The sequence below is a fragment of the Bolinopsis microptera genome, chromosome 9 (assembly GCF_026151205.1).
Source record: "Bolinopsis microptera isolate Bmic1 chromosome 9, MBARI_Bmic_1.0, whole genome shotgun sequence".
NCBI classification, from domain to species: Eukaryota; Metazoa; Ctenophora; class Tentaculata; order Lobata; family Bolinopsidae; genus Bolinopsis; species Bolinopsis microptera.
In genome coordinates, this window is record NC_087080.1 from 10687990 (window position 1) to 10710443 (window position 22454).

At 37.8% G+C, this 22454-nt stretch overlaps 2 protein-coding genes across 3 annotated transcripts in view; one reads left to right on the top strand and one right to left on the bottom strand.

The window, feature by feature from the left end:
- The window catches only part of LOC134821342 (cell adhesion molecule DSCAM-like), a 113030-nt gene that overhangs the window by 70904 nt on the left and 19672 nt on the right, over positions 1–22454 (bottom strand). The gene's annotated exons all lie outside the window — the stretch shown is intronic.
- LOC134820805 (ras-related protein Rab-3-like) lies at positions 12288–22402 on the top strand. The gene is made up of 5 exons (XM_063831437.1): positions 12288–12371; positions 12512–12623; positions 12977–13126; positions 19528–19567; positions 19744–22402. The coding sequence occupies exons 1-5, from the start codon at positions 12320–12322 to the stop codon at positions 20005–20007; spliced, it is 618 nt and encodes a 205-aa protein (XP_063687507.1). The 5' UTR covers positions 12288–12319; the 3' UTR covers positions 20008–22402.

Genomic DNA, 22454 nt, shown 5'->3' on the forward strand with positions numbered 1-22454 from the left:
GATCGTATAAGGAAGTTAGTCTAATTTCTCGTTAGGGTTTCAGCATATGCTTTTGTTATGGATTGGGTAAGGGTTAGGGTTGGGATCAGACTAGAGGGTTAGGGTTTCGAATAGTCTTTCAGGGCCAGCTAGAGAACGGATTGAAAAATTCACGTGACAGTCGAGTGTAGAGTGATTAATATTACGTAATATTACGTAATCAATATTTTAGCAATTTTTACCCCCCTCCGTAATCAAGACCCAACCCCCCCCCCCCCCCCCCCTCCTGACAGCAATATTACGTAATCAGTAATTATGGCCTGACCCCCCCCCCCCTCATTTGACTTTTTTCCCTATAAATAGAAAACACCTTGCTCTACGTTTCATGCTACCCTAATCAATGTTTGTTGTTATTACTGGACAGATATTGGATATGAAATTTGTTTAGATTTCTTCGAAGTGGGCGCGCACCGCTTTTTTTCTTGAAACAATACTTGTAGGTTTATAATCTACCAGGACGCGCGCGGAGTTGGACTCGTCGACGGTCCTGTTTAAACAAATATTTACGAGTATCACCCGTTTAAATATTACATGCTTGTATCACGATTCACGTCGTGACCCCGGCTATTGTCAATTGTCGTATGTCGTACTTAATGCTAAGTACCAAACAACAAGTGGGAGGTGGATCGTTGGTATACCGTTAAATCGATTTAACACCGCATGACCGCAATTCCAGTCGCAAGCCTGGGACCACTACTAGCATTGTCACAACTGACAACATCTACAAAGCTGCCATATATATAGCCTGACTGACAATTTTCTCGACTGACTGACAATGTTTCTTCTTTTCCCCATTTATAATACAAAGATTAATATATTTTAGCTTATGATTAATATTATGTTTTTACCTATAGTTGACCTAGATTCACTAAGTTTATCGTGACTACGATACAGCCGCGCACTCGTCCGCGGCGGGTACGTCTACAACGTATGACAATTACATAACATGCAGGCTAGTAAAACTCGATTATTTATTTAGAGCTAGGGTTCTTTTAATTACAAATCCCAACCGCGGTCGCGGTAAACTCCGAATCACACATGACAGTGCAGCATTATATCTACTGGAAAATGAATTAATATGAACTTTTACTTTGTTAGTTTGTACTTTGACACACGTTCAACGTGTTGTATTTCCCTTTTCACGCGCGCGCACAAAAGGATATGCAACTTAATTCCAAACGACCGCGATGTCGATTCTTCGGTTGTCCATGCTCGTAGCAGTCCAATATATACAATAGTACATTGCATTCGCGACACTGCTAGCTAAAATCTCGGGAGGTGTTTAATATTATTTAATATTATTTGATTGAGTACGATGTCAACGCTTAACCTGCTTCCAGATTTGCTCTATCCATAGCTTGCGCTAACCAGAGCCCTCTCGCTTGAAACAAGCGCGTCACGCAGTACGCGTATACACATGGCTATGTGAAATCCAAAGCCCTTGCGCTCGCATGTTGCAGTAGCGCACTCCCGCCTCCCGACGCGCGCGTTTTATTTGTGAAACAAGCGAAAGCACATGGTTAGGTAAACTTCCAGATTTTTGCTTTGCGAAGGAGGAATGATTGATAGACGATTTGCTATATCCAGAGCCCTTGCGCTTGCAGTAGCGCGCCCGCCTCACGGCGCCCGCAGCGGCGCGAAAGCACATGGTTAGGTGAAATTGACGATGTCAATCCTTCGCTGCTCGGCGTGGTCCAGTGATGCATCGCTGATCTAAAAAATGCGAGAAACATTATCTGCTGCGCGATGCGACCCAATAGTGCATTGCACTACTTAATTGACGATATCAATTCATCGCAGCTCAGCGAGGCACAATAGCGCATATCGCCGATCTAGCGTGAAGCATAATTGAGTGCGCGGCACGGTAATGCATCGCGCTACAATGCACTACAACAGAGGGACAGACCTACAGACCCCTCATCCAACGAATGAAAGAACACGTACGATGCTACAGACTCAACAATGCCTTCGACGAAACCAGAGACAGGATCAAATCCGCCCCCGCCCATCATGCCCTAACTACTGGACATTCCATCTCCTGGAACAACATAGAAGTCCTTAAATCACTCACCACACGATCTCAACTTGACCTAACAGAACATGCTAGGCTATCCAGTGTCCAGATAAAACAACCCTCCATGAACCGTACTGATCGTGCCCCTAAATGTAGCTCACTATGGGACCCCATCCGATCCTTCCCAAGATTGCTTCATCCCTCAAAACCAGGCCATCTGGTTGTAGCGCGATGTGTTACTGTGCCGCGCCGCGCACTCAATGAGGCTTCTCACGTACAGCTAGATCGGCGAGATGCGCTACTGTGCCGCGCCGAGCTGCGATGACAAATGAATTGACATCGTCAATTATTATATTAAGCCATTTGGCATTTCCTTTTCATCTATCTCACAAGCCTAGTTTTTAATGTTATTGTAATGTAATCTGAACACTTTTTCCACGACCTCACCACTCTGCACCCTTTCACGTCACACACCACTCATCATTGACACCACTACTATACATCATATATAATTTAATCACCCTTCACAACATCATCCCTAGCTGAAGACGATTTACACAAGTATTTTAAAAGCTCCTGCTACATGCTAATAAAATCATTCGTATCAATTATATGTTTTAAATATCCCCTCCAGGCAACAAAAAAGATTATAACTCGCGCGGCGCGTTGAAGCGGCGACGTCCTCCAAAATATTATTTGATGCGCGGTGCAACCCAAAATATATAAAAAGCTTTTTATTTAATTTTTGTAAAGGAAAATTAATTTTTCTAATCACTTACAAGTGAAACTTCAGATCATATCGATTTGTGAATATTTGTGAAACAAAGCCTCTTAAAGTTGCTAAAGACGTACTGGTATCTTTGTAGCATCTTCAACATGCCAATGTAAGCCTGTAAAAATGTGTATCACGCCACGCGTGACACCCATGGTCGTTTCACTAGGTTCTTACGATACAGGGGAGCCGCGCACTCGTGCGCGGCGCGGGTCATACAATGTATGACAATGTAAAATTGCGTTGTGTGTCCTCCATGAGACTATAGCTGTAAACCATAGATTTTTAAGTATAATCGTACGTTTTACTAAGTATTATTCATATTTAGTTAACAGTACACTACAATATAAACGTACTAAAGAGTTATCATAAAAGATTACTGATCTTTTCTTAGGGTCCTCCTCATTTAACCCTCAATCAACTTTTTTATCATTAGACCGAGGAGATATCACACAGATTTGTAATTTCGTATAGATCCAATTCACAATTGATCCTTAGCTACTCCCTAGACTAGGTGACATTGGGATTCGAACCCTAAACTTTTTGTGCAGAAGGCAGAAGCTCTAACCACTGTCCTCTAGGCTTTGCATTGCTATCATGAAAATTATGCCTACCATTGTCGTAGCTTGATATGAAGAAGCTCATTCTGGAATCACAACAACAATCGTCATCACTCTGAATGTGTAATAATTCAAATTCATTAAGAACTTAGACAGTTATGTCGCTATGTAATTTAGTGCACTCAAAGTTTTGCTCTAGAAACACCCTTTTTTAGAGATTTTACCGGCGTATCCTCTAAGATCACATAATTTGTTCAATTTTAGGAAGGGGCGCTAAAAGGGGAGGGGGCCAACAGGGGGAGGGGGGGGGGGGGGGGGCACCAACAGGCAACGTTACGCCACTGGCCCCCTCCCCTCTTAAAGTAGATATGTAAAATTGGACAAATTAGGTGATTTTTAGAGGATATGCCGGTAAAATCTCTAAGAGGTGTGCCTTAATAAAAAGCAGCACGTGCTCGGAATATTCATTGATCTAAGCAAAGCATTCGATACCATCTCAGCTGACAAATTACTGAGTAAGCTAGATAATTACGGAATTCGAGGCAATGCCAACAAACTCATTGCTAGTTATCTCTCTAATAGATATCAATACGTCTCGGTCCTAGGAGAAGAGTCTGACAAGCTTCCAGTTCTCTTTGGAGTACCCCAGGGATCTTGTCTTGGTCCGTTACTATTTATTATTTATATCAACGACCTATATAGGGCAACTGAACTAGGCAAGTTCATTCTATTTGCTGACGATACAAATATATTTGTCGCGGATGAATGTAAGATAAAGTTATATGAACGAGCAAACCAAATTCTCAAACTGGTACAACTGTATATGAAATGTAATCTCCTGCATATTAACATTAAGAAATGCTGTTACATTCCCTTTAAACCAACGAATAGAAAAAGCAAGGTAGAACATAATGAAGAAGAACACGTACTTACTCTAAACAATGTAGTAATAAAGCAAGTCAAAAAGGTGAAGTTTCTTGGTGTTATTATTGATGATCAGCTTAAATGGGATGCTCATATACGGTCGCTCAACACAAAGCTGAAATGTGAAAGTGGGAAAATTTGTAGAATACGGCACATTATTCCAGAAAAACTCTACAAAGAACTGTACTACACACTATTTGAATCACACTTGCGATTTGGGATATCAGTATGGGGTGGCCTTAGTAACAACAGGCTTGAACCAATATTTATCACTCAGAAGAAATGTGTTAGAATACTATTTGGTAACCGAGAGGCGTACTTAGAAAAGTTTAGAACTTGTGCTAGAACACGAAGTAAAGACAAGCAAAAATTAGGAAGCGACTTCTATGAAAAACAGCACACAAAACCGCTATTTAAGAAAAATGGTTTACTAACCATACACAGTTTGTTCAAACACACATGTTTATTGGAAATGTTCAAAATCAATAAATTAGAATCCCCAGTCCCACTCCTAAATCTATTTAACAGATCATCAAGACGTGCTGATCGATTCATCACTCCAACCCCATCCACCTCCTTCATATATCAATCGACAAAAATAAAAAGAATATTCAAACAATATACACATAATATAGCAATGGCCAATTGGCTGACTATAAGGTCATGGCCTGAACAAACAATTTTATTAAATAGTCAAGTGATGCTAAAGCAGAGCACAAAAGTGTAATAAGTTAATAGATTAAAAAACTGATTCATGTGATGCATTACGCAGAGCACAGATAAAAATACTGATTCAATGATTAAAATTATAGCTGTGAGTGTCAATAAATTACTGTGTCATAAAAAAGGAACGATGTACACGTGATCTGAGATACCAATATCTCAATATCAAAAGGATAGTGTCGACAAAAATGTGGAACGATTGTAGAAACACTGCTAGCAATATCAACTTCTCTACATCAACGAACCTTGTGAAATCCACAATAAAAAAGGAGTTACTCGGCATGCAGTCCAGGTACGACGAAATAGATTGGTGTGAACTGAACTTCGATTCCAACGAACTGAAATTCTAATGTCTACTCAATGAAGATATGCTGAGCGCTAAAGCCGATTGAAATGTTAATGTCTAAAGTATAAAATTTCGGCGGTCACGCCGCGCATTTTGCGCGCTGTGCCGCTATTTTTGGCCCATCTTATCAGATATTATTTACAATGTACTCGCACAGTACATGCAGGGCATGCCTCAAGATCATATTAGTGTAGGAATCATTATGTTTTCAACAATTCATTATATGTCGAATTCAGCAGTGGGTCCTCTCTTCGTCCGGTTTGTGTGTTTGTCGCCTGTCTGGACTCTCGTAGTCATGTAATTTTTAATTTTTAATTTCTAATTTGTTATTTTAATTTTAATTTTAATTTTTTAATTTTCTAAATGTGTGTTCTGCTCCGGGACTCGATTACCGTATCGGCTTTCTTGAGACTGTAAATTTGGAAAGCCAACTATGCGGGGCGCCTGCCCACCGGCACTGAAGAGTGATCAAAGAATTAACTAAAATTTCCTAATATAACGATTGAATATAGAGTTGTTTAACCGGCGCGGCCATGGGTGTGTGGCCTAGCTTTGGCTGCACACCTAGGATACAAGGATACAAGGATACAAAAGTGATAATTATTTTATTGAGTTCACAATAGTTATAATTCTGAAATAATTTAAGTTACACACTTCTAATCATTTACAAATGTGTAGGGATAAAATAGAAATGTTATAATATAATGCTATTTTCTTTAAGTAAATCAAATTTGTATGGTTCATGAGTTTATTTTGAGTTCCTATAGCATTATGCACTTGCCAGTATTTGAGTGGAAATCTGGGCTCTTATAATAGGCTGTATATTGTTCGTTCACAGAGAGAATTGAATGGATTGGAGACCTATGACTGCGCTGTTGCTGGTGGACAGGCGCAGTTTTTGTTGTGCAGTAGTGTTGCAAGAGAATAAAACCAACTTATTATGTACTAAATGGAATCAAGAATATTATTGACTATATTTGATAACGATGAATTGTAAATTTCGATCAATTTATATTTTTCGGTCTCCAATTATTGAACTGCGGAAGCTGGTTGCCTCAACAATGTTGACTATGCATGGTATGACTGAATTGTAAAAACGTGATAATTGAACGAAAAATAAATGATGAACATGATTCAAAAACTGTAAACCACCAAATGAATTATCGCTTAAATTTAAATAAGTATTTAAACAAAAACCACCATGTGCCGTTAAGCAGCAGGGCGCGGCTCATCTGGGCCACAGCAAATCGGCGAAAATGGGTTCGAAAAAGCCACTATTGGCACTCGAGTCCTTGATCTTTCCGATGGTTCACTGGGGCTTTTGAGCTGCCGTCCTTCAGCTTCTGTAAACTGAAATTACTACCAATCCAAGTTGAAGCAATCAGCCGACGCGCGGCTTTTATGGTTATATATGATATGTTTAATCTGTAATAAAGATCAAAATTCAAATTTGTTTCTCTAAAAATTTGTTTCTCTTCTAGAGCAAAACTTGCAGTTTTGCTTGAACCTCGTTAAGTTTTTCAAAATTGTCCCACATTCAAACAACGATTTGGCGCCACCCTAAGATGGCCCCCACAACGGGGTCGGCGGAGCCTCTGTTAAAGTAAAGTAAAGTAAAGTAAAATTTATGACATCACATCATCACACATGTCTACAAACTATCATCGCACTGTGTGAAAAAATATATAATAAATATTTCCCCACCAACATTAATTAATTATCAAATACAATATTTAAAAACAATTTCATCAAAAACATTATCCTATTTTAAAAACTTCCCAGTGGAATAAAGATTTATAAAACGCTTCTTTGCCACATAAGGATGGAACCAAAGATAATTGTTATGTTTCTCTTTATTACTGACATAACTGGCTCCCTCAATTCTTACTAAAACTTCATTAGAAACATTCCAAAAAAAGCAATCATTTGTAATACTTTTAGAAATCATATCTATCTTATATCCTTCTAATTTAATTTTAAAACCTAAAACTGTCACAGAGTTCTTGACGTCCGGAGGGAGTTTGTTCCAATATGGAATAACTCGCTCCGGGAGAAAAGACTTCTGGATATTCTTGACCTTTGTCACACTTTTACTACATCTATTGGATGAAACCAGATTAAGACCTGATCTGCTTGGTCTGAACAAGTCTGAACCATAATCAGTCATAGCATTAATAACCTTAAAAGCTTCAATAAGGTCCCCACGTATTCGCCGCTCTGCCAGCGTTGTCAAATTGAGGATTTCCAGTCTACGGCTGTAAGGAAGAGTACCCACCTCATCAATCAGACGGGTAAACCGCCTCTGGACGCTCTCCAGCTCCAAAACAGTCCCCCAACTTCCATGAGCCGCAGGTGGATTCCACAATTGGACACAATACTCAAGATGAGGTCTTATTAAAGCTTTATATATAGCAATCATAACAACCTTTTCTCTAATAACTAAATTCCTTACAATCCAACAAATCATACGATTTGCCTTAGCGATACATGCTTTGATCTGTTCGTTCCAAAGCAGGGAGCTATGGGTAATAACCCCCAAATCTTTTTCCTGATCAGATACTTCAAGTTCTATACCATTTACCTTATAATTTAAATTAGGATTGTTGTTAAAATTAATGTGCACTACTTTGCACTTGGCAGGATTAAATTGTAAAAGCCAAATACTTTCCCAAACTTCTAATTCTTCGATATCTTCAGCAACACTACCGTGGTTAGCTGCATTACCAATTAATTTAAGATCATCAGCAAATAACTTTATCTTATTTTTTACAAGGTCAGGCAAATCATTAATATACAGAATGAATAGGAGAGGGCCTAGAACTGACCCCTGAGGAACACCAGATAAAACATGTTTAACCTCGGACCATTGTCCTTCTACAGAAACCCTCATAGTCCTGTCTGTCAGAAAATCTTTAATAACATCTAAAACCTTTCCTTTGACACCAAAGCCTTCCAATTTAGACAGAAGTCTAAAGTGGGGGACTGTGTCGAACGCCTTACTAAAATCAAAGTATAGAAGATCAACCAGGGCACCTTCATCTAAAATGTCAAGAATGTCATCAAATGTCTCTAAAAGATTAGATAAACACGATTTACCCTTAACAAATCCATGCTGATGCTTCGAAATTCGATGTTCTAGAAAATTTAAAACATGTGCTCTCACCAACTTTTCATACACTTTGCACAAAATACAAGTTAATGAAACTGGTCTATAATTTAAGGGGTCTGATTTAATACCCTTTTTAAACAATGCTACAGCAGATGCAGATTTCCACACTGCAGGTAAAGATCCTGTATCTGAACACTTTTGAAATAATTTAGTTATTGCTTCAACAAAATTGTTGTCATAAGCTAGCGATTTCAACAACTTCGGATGAACACCATCCGGACCAGAACTCTTAAAAATGTTAAGCTTTAAAAGTTGCTTTTTTATATCTGAACTGTTGACTTCCATATCATCAATATCATCAATACTCTCATTGTCAGGTCTTAAATTCTCAGTTGTAGGGAGAGGGCCAGGTGGTTCACGCACAAAAACAGAGCTAAAGGCACTTGCGAGTACCTCAGCTGACTCAGTCGAACTATCTGTGCGTGTACCATCTCCTCTATCTAAAGAAACCACACTAGACTTAACTTGACGTTTATTTCGTAAATAAGAGTAAAAAGACTTACAATTCTGCTTCAGATTAGATGTAATTTTCTTTTCATAATTAACTTTAGCTTTAATTTCTGCTAATTCATAAGTATGTTGTTTGCTACTTGCATAACTAAAATTAACATCAGATGGATTAATATCAAACTCAGCCCATGCTTTATCTTTATTCTTTCTCATTCGTTTAAGTGCAGATGTACTCCATGGCAACTTGACAGGTCTGTTGTCGAGATAAACCGAAGCAGTCGGAACAGCTGCAGCAACAGTCTCCAGTTTACCATGTAATTCAGCCCACATATCTTGAACATCATTGGTAGAACTATAATCCCGATATTTTTCAAACTTTTTGTTGTGAAACCAGTATTTCTGGTACCCATAGGGGATTTGAAATCAACTTATAAATCAAATGTCAGCAAAAACATCATTCCTCAAAGTATCATAATCAAACCCCGGGCGAGTCCAAAATTAGAAACCTGAGTATTGATTCATATGAAATATGAATATCTCTTTAACGATAAAATTTCCTGAACCAGATCTGACTCGCTATGTCTGTTCAGACATGTTTGTCTGCCAGATCGTGGTACCTGAGTCCCTTCATTGCCGTGCATTGAAATCACACAATAACACACAAAGCTAGAATCACGGCAAATCGACATTCATCGCTTTTTCATCGGAGTACTAATGGACAGTGTTCCTGGAATCCATGGTCCCTGCGTAAAAGATTTGTTGAGGCCAGCAGCACGATTACTCGAAGTGGAGAATCCTGAATGTTGCGGAATCGAGAATCCTGAGTGTTGTGGAATCGTCTTCTTTTCCGTGCTGTGTTGCGGGGTCACTTTTCTTTCAGTGGTGCAGATCTCTCCTCCTCGTATGAAGTGATACTTTTCTGGCTCTTTCTCAATCTTTGCTTTTAAAGATTCAACAAGTTTTCTCCGTATCAGCCTCTCCTCAGGAGATCGATCAGGACTCAGAAATGTTTTATTGAACTGTGACGACTGCTTCAAGTTCTTAGCATTACTGAGCACAACAGAAACTGAGTCTGATCGGCTGAAGCAAACTCTGACTGGACGATGTTGGCCAGGCTTCGCAGTTCCCAGACGGTAACATTCCCTCACGAAGGGTTTTTCTGCTCCAGCAATTTCACTAAGCATACCTCCCACAACTGTATCAAGATTGGTTTTAGGATCCTCCCTGAGTCCGTATACCATCACACAGCGACTGCGATTATCATTGTCAACTGCTGATTTCACAGCCGCTTGCAAAGTTTTGCCTGGGATCTGTGGACTGTTCTGCTTCACTATGTCGCTAAACGATTTAACTTCTGTTTTGACGACCTCCTGAACTTTCTGAACATGATTGTCCTTCTTCTGAATAATTTCGTCCTTAAGCTCCAACATAAGTTTCTGATTTACAATCTGATCAGATTTCAAAGTGTCAATATTTGATGACGCAGATTTAAGAATGTCTGTGCTGCAGTTTACAATCTTAACAAATTCCATGACAAATCCAGCAAGTGAGTCTTTGCTGACATTGTTCCCTTTCATAAGAACATGCTTCGTAACTTCAGTGATGTTTTTACACTTAGCTGCTCCAGTCAACGAATCGAAAGTTCCCCGAATGTCCTTCTCCAATCGATGCAGGGATTCCAATGTATAGCTCATTATGTACAAGTAGCGATGTACACGTTGTACTCGATTTAAGCAAGGCTGTGCGATGCTGATAACAAGAGCAATTAACAAACGTACATGAATTTGATAAGACAGCAACTAAAATTTAATAACTCTTCAGAGGAAATCTTACCCCATATAGGTTTGATAATCTTCTCTTTTAAACATTTGCTAGTATCCGGCGAAACAACTAGTTCGACAAGTATCCCAACATGATCACTCTTACCAAGCGGAGAAACGATCTTACAACCGTTGACAAGAGCATCATTTGTATACAGGACCTGATCAAGAAGACTCTCCTGGAGAGTATCCTTCACAAGCCGTCTTCTAGTTGTCTCGTTGGTGAAATACCAAGTTAAACCACTGTCATTGAAAACATCCATGAATTTCTGTTGAGTAACTAAAAACTGGTTCTTGCTAGCAATATTACTATTTATGCTACCAGTTTCCCATAAAACATTTGGTAAGCCACTGGACTGCAATAAGAATTATCAGTATTCTTCCATGTTTCCCTGAAAGGACCTAGATTATGGCAACTGAAATTTCATGTTCAGAACACACATTTATTCTAATTATATAATAGCGCACAGAACACACACCCTCTTTGCCCTGTTAACGTATATCTAAGTTAGTTAAAGAGTGACAAGTGACAACTATACATTGCATTAAGCTTCTTTTAAATCTCAGATTGATTTGTTTGTAATCTAGTTTTGTCAATCTCAGTTTTTCAATCTCATTTGAGTAGCACCTTATTATCGCCAAGTGACCTGATGACGCCTCATGGTGCGAAATTGTGCTATAATTGAATAATTTTACATTTTATACTGATTTGATGAAAGTCCCGCAAAACGTATTCCTAGTAATTCCCTGTAATTCGTCATTCGCAGGAATCCACAAGAATCTACGACTAGTTTTTCTAGTCGCAACTTGTTTCCAGTCCAGCATTTTGCAGGAACACGCTAAAGAGTCCAATGAGATTATAGATATAAATATTACACGATTTCTGGACTATCAGACGATAATTTTATTCCCACTTTTTTGGCAATTATGAATAACTAATGAATGACTATAAAGTATAATAATACCTCAGTAATATAATTACCAAACAGTATGGTATGGAATTGAGGTGAAACATAATGAAATAGTCACCCAACTATTATTTATCCCTTGAGTTATAATCAAGGCTTCCCTTTTGTGATGCAATATTGGAAGGCAGGCCTCCCCTTTGCACTTGGATGGCCTCGAAAAGGGTGAATGTTATTTTGAAATTCGGTCTGGGGGGGGGGGGGGGGGGGGGGGGGGGGGAGGGGGGCAATTGATGCTGAATTGCTGGTGAAGGGGGGTCAAAACTCAAAATGGCGAAAAACTTGCTGACATAATATGTGAACTCTCCCATATGACATAATAGCACTGTACTCTCTTGGCAGTTCACTGTTTGATATAATTTCATTGCTTCCTTTTTATACCTTTGTATTATGTTATTTCCTTACTTTCATAATAGCTAGATACTGTATTGCAATGCAGTCTTTGTTATGATCTAAAAGTGATGAGAAAAGTCAATTTATTTCAGTTAACTTACTCTTTTATCCCTAACTTTTATTTCTTGATAGAAAGTAGTGAAGATGGATGCCAACGACCAGACATTCGATTATATGTTCAAACTGTTAATTATAGGTAAGTTGCAAACTTGTATTTGGTAAAATGTTGGTTTTATATCTGTGTTGTTTTTTGATACTCCTAGAAAATCATCTAAGTTGTGGTTTGAACGGATTTGAATTGAAGATATTTCAAACTTATAACCGGTCAATCTTCAGGAAATTCAAGTGTTGGCAAGACATCATTTCTGTTTAGATATTGTGATAACTCTTTTACACAAGCATTTGTTTCTACCGTTGGAATAGACTTTAAAGTTAAAACTGTTTACAGGTAAAATTTTACTATTGGCATTTTGAAAATGTACGGTGTTTGATTCTTTATTTATAAAACAATTCCTTTTATTTGTTGTTGGCTGTAACTGTAACTATAACTGTAAATAGGGGAAGAATGTTTGGAAGTGGGTTACGGAGTATAATATACACAAGAAAACAATGCACACAGATCTCATAAGCACACTATATATAATATACATATTGTGAACTACCTCTTCTATAAGTATAATACTAGAAGAGTATTACTGTGAGAATAGGAGGAGGCTAAATCACTTAGCTCACTCTTACATTGCTATGTAACACAGTAACTGTTGCTACATATTGCTATATTACACGAATTGTAACTTTCAGGCACGATAAACGGGTAAAGCTTCAGATATGGGACACTGCTGGCCAGGAGAGATACAGAACGATAACAACTGCATATTATAGGGGAGCTATGGGCTTCCTTCTTATGTACGATATCACTAATGAAGAAAGTTTTAATGCCGTCAGGGACTGGTAAGATCTCCTTGAATTCAACTGTTAAAATTCTTACTTTTTTTGTTCAAACTCTAAAATTCTTAGTTTGTCAAGTGCTTTTCACCAGTTGTGTAGCTTACATCATGTAAATAGTTTAAGAACAAGTTTAAAACAGTATCTCTTTAAAGCCAGTCACGTGACATGTTTGTTTTGTCTCATTGTTTACACTGTGGAGATCTGTGTCTGCAGCAGCAGCAGCAGCCCTATCCGTCCAGCATTGTTAGTGTTACCCCTTTGTCTTGCTTCTATTTGCGTATAGTATATGTAGTAGTAGTTTACTGTGTACACATTGAGTCAATCTGTTGTTGAGCTGACAATCGAATATTATGTTAAGGCTCAGTAAAGTTAGCGTGAAGATCATCGTACTACTATACTACAGTTCTACTACTGCTACTACTATACATTAAAGTATAATAGAATGATAGAACAATAACTACTTCTTTATCCAAAACTATTGGTCCATGCGAAATGTTTATAATATGTACTATGTATAGATAAAAAAATTAGTCCTAGTATTTAAACCACGCCTCACCATTACAAACCTACCCCAAAAAGATGTATTCTAGCCGTTCAAGCGTGACCTAGTTGGTAGTGTAGAAAAACAACATTATGATTTATGCACCTAGTGGCTTAAATAGCTGTAATTCTAACTACTCAGGTATGAGGTAGAATGCTAAATTCCTAAGAAGCACTACACACTATGTTGTACATTCCCCAATATGGTCACTTATGGAAATTAATATCGTAGTTCCATGATGTTTTCTTCAAGGGGAGAGAGAGTTCTACCAGTTTATATCATCTAGAACCTGCAGATGTTTTGCTCCATATTTTGCGCCCCTGAAGTTTGATCCTTCCTCTAACTCCAGGCCCCTTTCCAAACCATCGATTCTAACAGCAACCCTAAATAGTTTCCACTGTACGCTTATAAAATCTACACTCATCTTCGTGTACCTAAACACATACACACACACAGATGGATCAACATTCTACACAACTAGCTAAACTATCTAGATGTCATGATTTAAATGTACCCACACGGAAGCATGGTCTGTAACTGTAACTCTATTATAATTGTAACTTTTATAACTGCTAACAACTGGCTTGTTATGTAGGAATTATGTAAAAGGTATGTAGGAATTATGTAAAAGGTATGTAGGAATTGTGTAAAAGGTATGTAGGAATTGTGTAAAAGGTATGTAGGAATTGTGTAAAAGGTATGTAGGAATTGTGTAAAAGGTATGTAGGAATTGTGTAAAAGGTATGTAGGAATTGTGTAAAAGGTATGTAGGAGCAATGTTATGTCTTTGTAATTCAGATCCACGCCCTTACAAGTGCAAGTGTAAGTTACAACTAGAGACGATCTTGATCTTGGAGCATGATGACTTGCTGAAATTATAAGCTACCATTTATTAGGATTCTAAACACTGATCGCGAATTGCTTTGTCCTACTACAGTATTGATGCCATGGGGTGGCAAGTCCCCATTCATCGCAGTCCGATAGTTTGACTGCATCCTAATAACCCGATCGTGGCCTTGGCGATTTTATCAGTTTGCAAGTTTTTTTGCAGCAACAAATTGGATCGCTCAGAAAGTTTGTGTATCTTTATATAGCTGCTATCCGAGTGTAGACTGACATCTGCTGGCTGAAGCACATACCTATAATAACGGATGTAAGAAAGCAATTCTATCTGTATTTGTCAGAAGATGTCAGTAGAACATCTTCTGACACTCGTATATATTGGTACTCGTATATATTGGCATGACCAGAGATCACCAGAGAGATCAGATGTAGAATGACGGCCACATAATCTGGATAATCACACCACAAGATTTATTGCACAAGCACTAATTATACCATATTTGGAGATAAGTAGAGCGCTGCATACAACAATTAGTATATATATAAATATATAAATACAACGGGGAAATGAAGAGTGCAGATTCTAAAGGCAATGTGGTGGATCGTTGAAATTTCGGTATGAAATAAACATCGAAATTTGTTGCTTAGCAACGTAATTAGTTATTTACAGATGGGGTTCTCTGTTTGCGGATATTTGTACTGTATTTGGTTGTGGCAGATGAACTGCATGTAATTTGACAATAGTGGACTGTGTGAAGAATGTAGATCATTGCTCCAGTAGTACGATTTCTGTAGAAAGCAGTGGCTGATGATCATGAATATTGACAAGAAATAATTGTGCTGGGTTTGTAAACGACGGATAGAATTTCGATCTTTGATCGTTTAAAGTTAAATTAATTATGGCTTAAGATTCCTCACAGGTGTGAAATTCCGTTTAAAACATCCCAACTTTTCTCTTCGAAAGGGGTGTGAAGTCCCAATTTAAGATAAGACTGAAATCGATTAAATATTCCGTGCTTTTTTTTGAAAGGATGATAATCTTGATACAGAAATTCACCAAATTTGTGGTCATATTTCCGGGGTTAAGCAGTACGCTGAGTGCTCAGTGGTCAGTGCTCAGTGCCAGAGTGCAGCAAGCAGCAGTGTATATAATTAGGTTATCTGTATGTCAACACCTCGTATCCCCAGAGAATAGTATACAATTAGCGTATAGCTTCTCCTAACCTCTACTTTAATACACAGAGCTACATAACAGAGCTATACAAGGTTTACAAGGTTTACAAAGATAGATCTATATATTACAGTATAATAATGTTAGATCGGCGTTTCTACAAAAAAATTCAAAGTCCGAAATCTAATTAAGAGAGAAAACCGTTACCTATATAACCTGTTATAATCCTCTGTTGGGGCATTTCATTAATATTGTAGATGATCCGGATAGGATAGGATGGTCTTGTCCAGACAAATTATATGGAAACTTCGTTACAATGGTTGATGACATAATTGTGTATTCGTGGTCATTTCTTTAGAATAAAACATTATTATACGACTCTCAAACTCGAGAATTCTGTCTCGAGAGATCTTGTGCTTGAATACAAAACAAAGAGTTTTAACATTCCTAATATTTCAAGTTCACATTCCTAATATTTCAAGTGTACATTTCAAGACTCAAAAACTCGTCCAGAATGAGAAAGTTTACCCGCCCTAACTTTAGCCATCTTGTAACCGTTACCGCACGCAAACCGTGTCCACTGTCCCTTGCACAAGAGGGCCCACTTTTTACCGCCACTACACCGCCGACATATCGCAACAGTAACTTCAAGAGGGTACCTGGAATCTGGATCAACAACGCACAACACTGGAGTTTACTATTGTGCTGAGTGTGAGGGACTCACTGGAGTTACCTTACTATGTAATGTGTGCAGTGGACCAAGGACTGTCTGGTTCTGTGCAAATTGTCAGGAACTAACTAGGGTTTACTGTGCTGTGTGTTATGAACTGCGGCTGATATTGGATTGAGGAGGGTACCTGGAGCAACAACTCTTGAGTTATCTGTGCACTATACTGGAGCTATAATTACTAATTAGCTAATATCTCTCTTTTACTCTCCCCTGGTCACTGTATCAGGGACTAAGGAGTTGTTTTCTTTACTGTTCTAAGTGTCAAGAATTTGTTGAAATTTGTTCCGTTGACTGTATCCTAGAACTGGCCGGTGTTTTCTTGTAAGGGTATGGAGCAAGAGCTACCTGATGTTGTACCTTTACTTGGCACTGGATCAAGAACTCACTGAAATATTTTATAGTGTATCAAGTTTATCATTGCTTTCAATAGTAACGCAAGCTTGCGGATAAGCTTGTTAACAATGCGAATAAAAACAAACACACAACTGTAATCAACTGTCCATACCATGTGGTTTATACTTATAATAATGATTCTGAGGTTAGAAATTTGGGATTGATATGCAGTGTGTAACTTGATAACGTTCTGAGCTATGGAATATAAAAGAAACTTGTTAATGAAATTTTAAAAGAGTTTTTTTCTTGGATAGTATGTGAAAACAGAAAGTGCAATGCAATAGATACTATTGTTGTTAATAATTGGTCACAGCTGTGAATGTAAGAAATGATGGTTAGGTAGCTTTATTAAAGGAACTATAACAAGAGACAATTCCTTAATCTGATCTAATTGTTATTTCAGTATAAGTAAGACAATGCCAGATATAGTTACAGACAAGAAAACCAACATTTTAATATAGGCTTACAAAATCTTTATTATTTTCACAAAATCTTCTATGTTATTTTCAACATCAATCTATTGACAGTTTTTAACCAAGATTTCGCAGATAATAGCCATGCAGCAGTGTTTACTCTGTCGTTTCTTGTTCTTCATCGTGGGTGATTCACAGTAATGTCGGTATTTCTGGCATTTCGTGACGTCTGAAACAAATATCACGTCATGATTATCAGAAAATGTTGTAACAAACATTATACAGTTTAAATTTACTAAGTTACTCACTCGTTAATTGGGGAATATGATTATATTCATTATTCATATTATCTCGAGTGCAGTAATTTGTGATGTTGACTAAACGTTGCACAATTATTAAATATTAATTAATTATTGGTGTGCACATAACTTATTCAAACAGGCTAATGCTGCACTGATCTCAAATTGATCGGCTTCACAGCCAACAGTGTAAACAGCCCTGAATTAATTATAATCTGACTCTGATTCTAAGCAGCGAACAAAGGAAAAACACTAAATTCCACCCTAATATTGCTATAATACAGTGCATTCACAAGCAAAGTATTCCGAATATTGACTGCGAATGAATTCCGGTGAACATGTCTAGACAGTGCAATCATTGTACTACAATGTGCATACTGCATATGTCTGTGCTTGCATTTTGACTTTGATACAGTATAAAAGATGAACTGAAAGTGTCTAGTCTAGTCTGGGAAATTACCTGGGAAATTACCTGGGATCCCAAAGTCATGTTCCAGGCAAATGTGGCCGTGGTAGTTCCACATGAACCGCTCACTTAGACACCTGCAGTCACTGTGTAGGATGTGTATTGCACTACACTCTAGCACTACCCTCTCTACTGTAATTTGGGGTAAAAGGTTAGCGCCTTAGGAATTACTGTTACATAATTTATGAAAATTATTAAGATAATATCACAGTGTACGGAGGTTGGGACTGTTTTCTCTAGTACGGGAAATGGGAATATCTGTGGTATTTATCAATTAAGCTAGTCAAAACTATAAAACAAATTACTTTCCATTTATTTTATCGTAAGAGTAACTTCTAATCTTATAACGCACTTACTTTTGACATCAGTATTGACTTCTCCTTCCAAAGTTTCACTGTTAGAAACTAATATGAAAGCAAGCGGGAAAAGTATTAGAAACTTCATGGAAACTTTTGATTGAAATACTGAACAAAATGATCAAGCAGTTAAGTAAGTAAGTCAAACCGTGCTAGAAAAACTGGCCTCTCAGTGTTGCTCGGATATGTTTTTATAATTGCGTACATGAAATCAGATCGAATACGTTCGTTGAGTAGATAAATATTGTTTATTTAATCATGTCGTCACTTAACTTACATTGATGATGGTATTGTTAAGTGCAGATCCGCTTTACTTCTTGCTCTGGACATAACAAATATCACAAAAATATTACACACACGTGCCTAGGCGGTGCGTTCTGTCGGATTATATATAATTGAAGTATTGTCTCCATAACGTATTAGTAGGGGTAAGTGAGGTCAGAGCATTTACTTTTCTATTGTTTTTCGTGTTGTTTATTGCATCAGTTTGTCATCATCATATCATATCACACGCCTCGCACGCCTACTAGTCTGATGGTATTGTGCTACCATGACGGCAGCATTGTGCTGCAGATGATGAATTAGCTTTTTTGCGCGACTGTCTGTAGATCGTCATGCAGGCTAATGCAGATGTGACTGCAGGGGTTTTTATTATATCGAGTGTGCTTGAATATGATGTGAGCGTGAAGAGAATGCTTCCCGGAATCAGCATAATGAACAGAACAGGATGCTGTAGGAATGCGGAGAATTCATCCTCCACCAGTAGTCCCTAGTGTGCTTATTGTCTGATAGAGGGTTGAGTTCTGAAGAATCTGTTCTTACAGAGAAATTTGTTCACCTATTATATTATACCTTGCAATCTAGTCGTTGAATTAATTGTTGGACCGTCAAGCTGCTGAAAGGAATAATAAATATTCAACAGTATTCTATGAGGGTAATAAACATTTGTTCATTAAATAATCACCCCACCTGCATCATTCTACTTTTCTATCATAAAGTATTTACTATAATTATGTACTGTAACATGTCATGTTTATTGTTTAGTTAACCTTTTTGTTGTGTTTATGGTCTTGTTTTGGTCACTACTCTCGAAACTTTATCTTAATATAATATATAATATTATGATAATATAAGTATAATATAATATAATTTATAAGTAATTCACAATTATTTAACTGAATTATCTTTCCAGGTCAACACAAGTCAAGACATACTCTTGGGACAACGCCCAGGTAATCCATTCTTCAAATCTAAACTTTTAAAAGGAAACTAAATATTTTGCTTACTGAGAATACTGACGTCGCTCATGAATAAAATCATTAATTTATCCTCAGCTTTAATCTCTCGTATGTAATTACTCCATTCCACTCATTAAATTAGTTTTAATTACACTAATTACTCCAATCAGGTAGTGCTGGTAGGAAACAAGAGTGACATGGAAGACCAGCGAGTGGTATCCTGTGATCGTGGACAACAGCTAGCTGACGAGCTTGGCTTCCCGTTCTTCGAGACGAGCGCCAAGGAGGACAAGCACGTCAAGGCAACGTTCGACAAACTAGTTGACATAATTTGCGATAAGATGTCCGAGTGTGTAGATAAGGATCCGACTCTGATAAGAAACATCAACACAACCCAAAATTTGCAGAGCAAACCGGCCGCTTCCTGCTGCTGAGGGTAACATGGTGTGCGTGCGCGCGGCATGGCTGCGCGTGCGTGCGGTATGGCTGTGTGAACCTTTAATACTGGACTTTATCTACCGATGTTTTATTAGCTGTAAAGTGAATTGAGAGACGGCGTTTTGACTCCGTGCCCTTGTAATATATAGGCTTTTAAAATAATAATAATGATGATATTTCTCCTCGTGCAGTAAATTATTCAACATATAATTATAGTGCTTGTAAATAAATAAAATAGATCGTCCTCCCTTGGAGCATTTCATGTGTAAGCACGTGAGAAATTGTTAAATTATTTAGACGAATTGAATGCGCTGGTGATTATTATGATCTGTGTGCTTTAAAACTAATTGTCCCATATTATTACTATATAAGATTTCAGCAGGCTCATTATAATTCTATTGGCTAAATTTTTGACATGGCGGAGCCAATATTTCAAATAAACCGGGTTGGTTTCAAGCGAATCAGGAGCTATTATAGCTAAAGTTAAAGGGTGTGACTTTTTTGTGATAATTTCTACAAATTTTGAAAAAACCGTACTCTGGACTGTGGAGATTTGACTAAAGTTTTGTGATAATGCCAGGCAAAATAAATGTTAAATATCTTTGATATGTTTATTTCAAGAAGTGTCCCTTAACTAAGTGTTAAGGTGCGTGATCCTGAAGTTTAGTGGCGAGCAGCTAATGAAAGTATATATTTACTTGCTTTATACTCTCGCACGGGTGCACTATGAGTACACTTCCACAGGAGCACCACAGTTACACACTCACAATGAGCCAGGTAAGGAGCCAGTAAGGAGCCAGTAAGGAGCCAGTAAGGAGCCAGTAAGGAGCCAGTAAGGAGCCCTACTCAATAGTGAGCACTGAGCAGGTGTTGTTATAAAACCTTGGTTTATATTATACACCACACACCACCATAAACAAGTTGGTACACCTCAAACACACGCTCTCCCACATGTGTTGTGCTGTGTTGGTGGCTGTCACACACCCATCATACTCACTGACTCATTTACCTGTCGCCCTAGGTCACGTGCTCGGTCACGTGCCCACGTGCTGGCCTGTCATTGGGTGGGTGAGTGCACGTGGGCAGCTGATCCTTCTCAAATTGGATGATGGGATGCACCACGTGGTTATGCGACATGCTGGTTAGAGAAGAACAGAAGGACAGTAAATCGTGCACAATTACAGTAATGATCTGACCGCTTGCTTTCTAATTGGGTGTAATCACGTCCGACTTTCCGGATTTAATTGCAGCTTTAAAAGAGGCAGGATAGTTGGGTTATGTCTGTACACAGTGGCGTGTGTGTGTGTGTGTGTGTGTGTGGGTTATAAGAACAGTAAACGGTAGAGTGTGCTAGAGTACGCTATACTATTTACTGTACAGACCTAAAGCACGCGTGTGTGTGTGTGTGTGTGTGTGTGTGTGGTGTTGTGCGTCTGCATAGTACAATGATTAGAGAACAGTACACAAATTGCAGGCTTCCTAGTAGTGGCCAGTATCAAGAGGTAAGCAAGTTTAGCTACAATGGGGGCTATATTTAGAAACACTGTAATTTGAAGAATTATATGTTTAATGCTACAAAACATTTACTTTGTCCTAGAAATTAAATGCGCATGGTCACTGTATTGCTCATATTATGGCCAGAATTATCAGCAAATAGGCATGCCTGAATCCTGGTATTAAACAAGTGTATAAAAGTTCTTGTGAAGTTATGTTCTTATTTTATGAAACTTGCAAAAATTTTCCCTCTTCTTGTTTTTTATGCCCATTTTAGCATTTTGAATATTTCTAGGTATAATACACCGGGTGCAATCATCTGTGTCATCTGGCAACAACATAACGATAACACATTTATATTTAATAACATTGGGTGAAATTAGAAATACGATTGGAATACTAGGCATGAATTTGATGAATTTGATTCCTTAATTTCCATATTCTGTTTAAAGTTATGATTTGATGACTTAATTGACTATTTCTTGAATAAATGGCTAAATAGAATTTATCATTGCAATTAATTCAACCGACAATTTCACAGTTTATTAACATTTAACTTTATTTAACTTCTAAGGATGGAACTTTTCTTGCCTTCGAAGGTTGCAGATAATCTTTAATTTTATTGAACCAAATTCTAGAGATGCATTGACGATTAATTTGAGTTAATATTTATTTATTAATTCGACTGTTAAAATATGACCTGTTAAAATATAATAATGATTGATAACAATAATAATATTATTAATGACTATTTGAAGTGATGTGATTTATTATATTACATTTTATTGTATGTTTTATTCAATATGATTCCCCGAACTCTAACACCATGCTGTTTACCGGATGAAAGTGTGCAATGTCTCCTTGTACAAAGTGTTTGGCAAACATTAAATATTTCACAATTCCCGAGTTTCATTTCTTTTGGGGTCTCAATTTCCTTCATGCGTCAATG

What these genes read in the sequence shown, in the direction of transcription:
- LOC134820805 (XM_063831437.1), top strand. Translation starts at nt 12,320, where the DNA reads ATGGATGCCAACGACCAGACATTCGATTATATGTTCAAACTGTTAATT. An exon ending in TTTAATGCCGTCAGGGACTG is followed by an intron (nt 13,127 to 19,527) that starts GTAAGATCTCCT and finishes TTATCTTTCCAG; the next exon opens with GTCAACACAAGTCAAGACAT. An exon ending in ACTCTTGGGACAACGCCCAG is followed by an intron (nt 19,568 to 19,743) that starts GTAATCCATTCT and finishes TACTCCAATCAG; the next exon opens with GTAGTGCTGGTAGGAAACAA.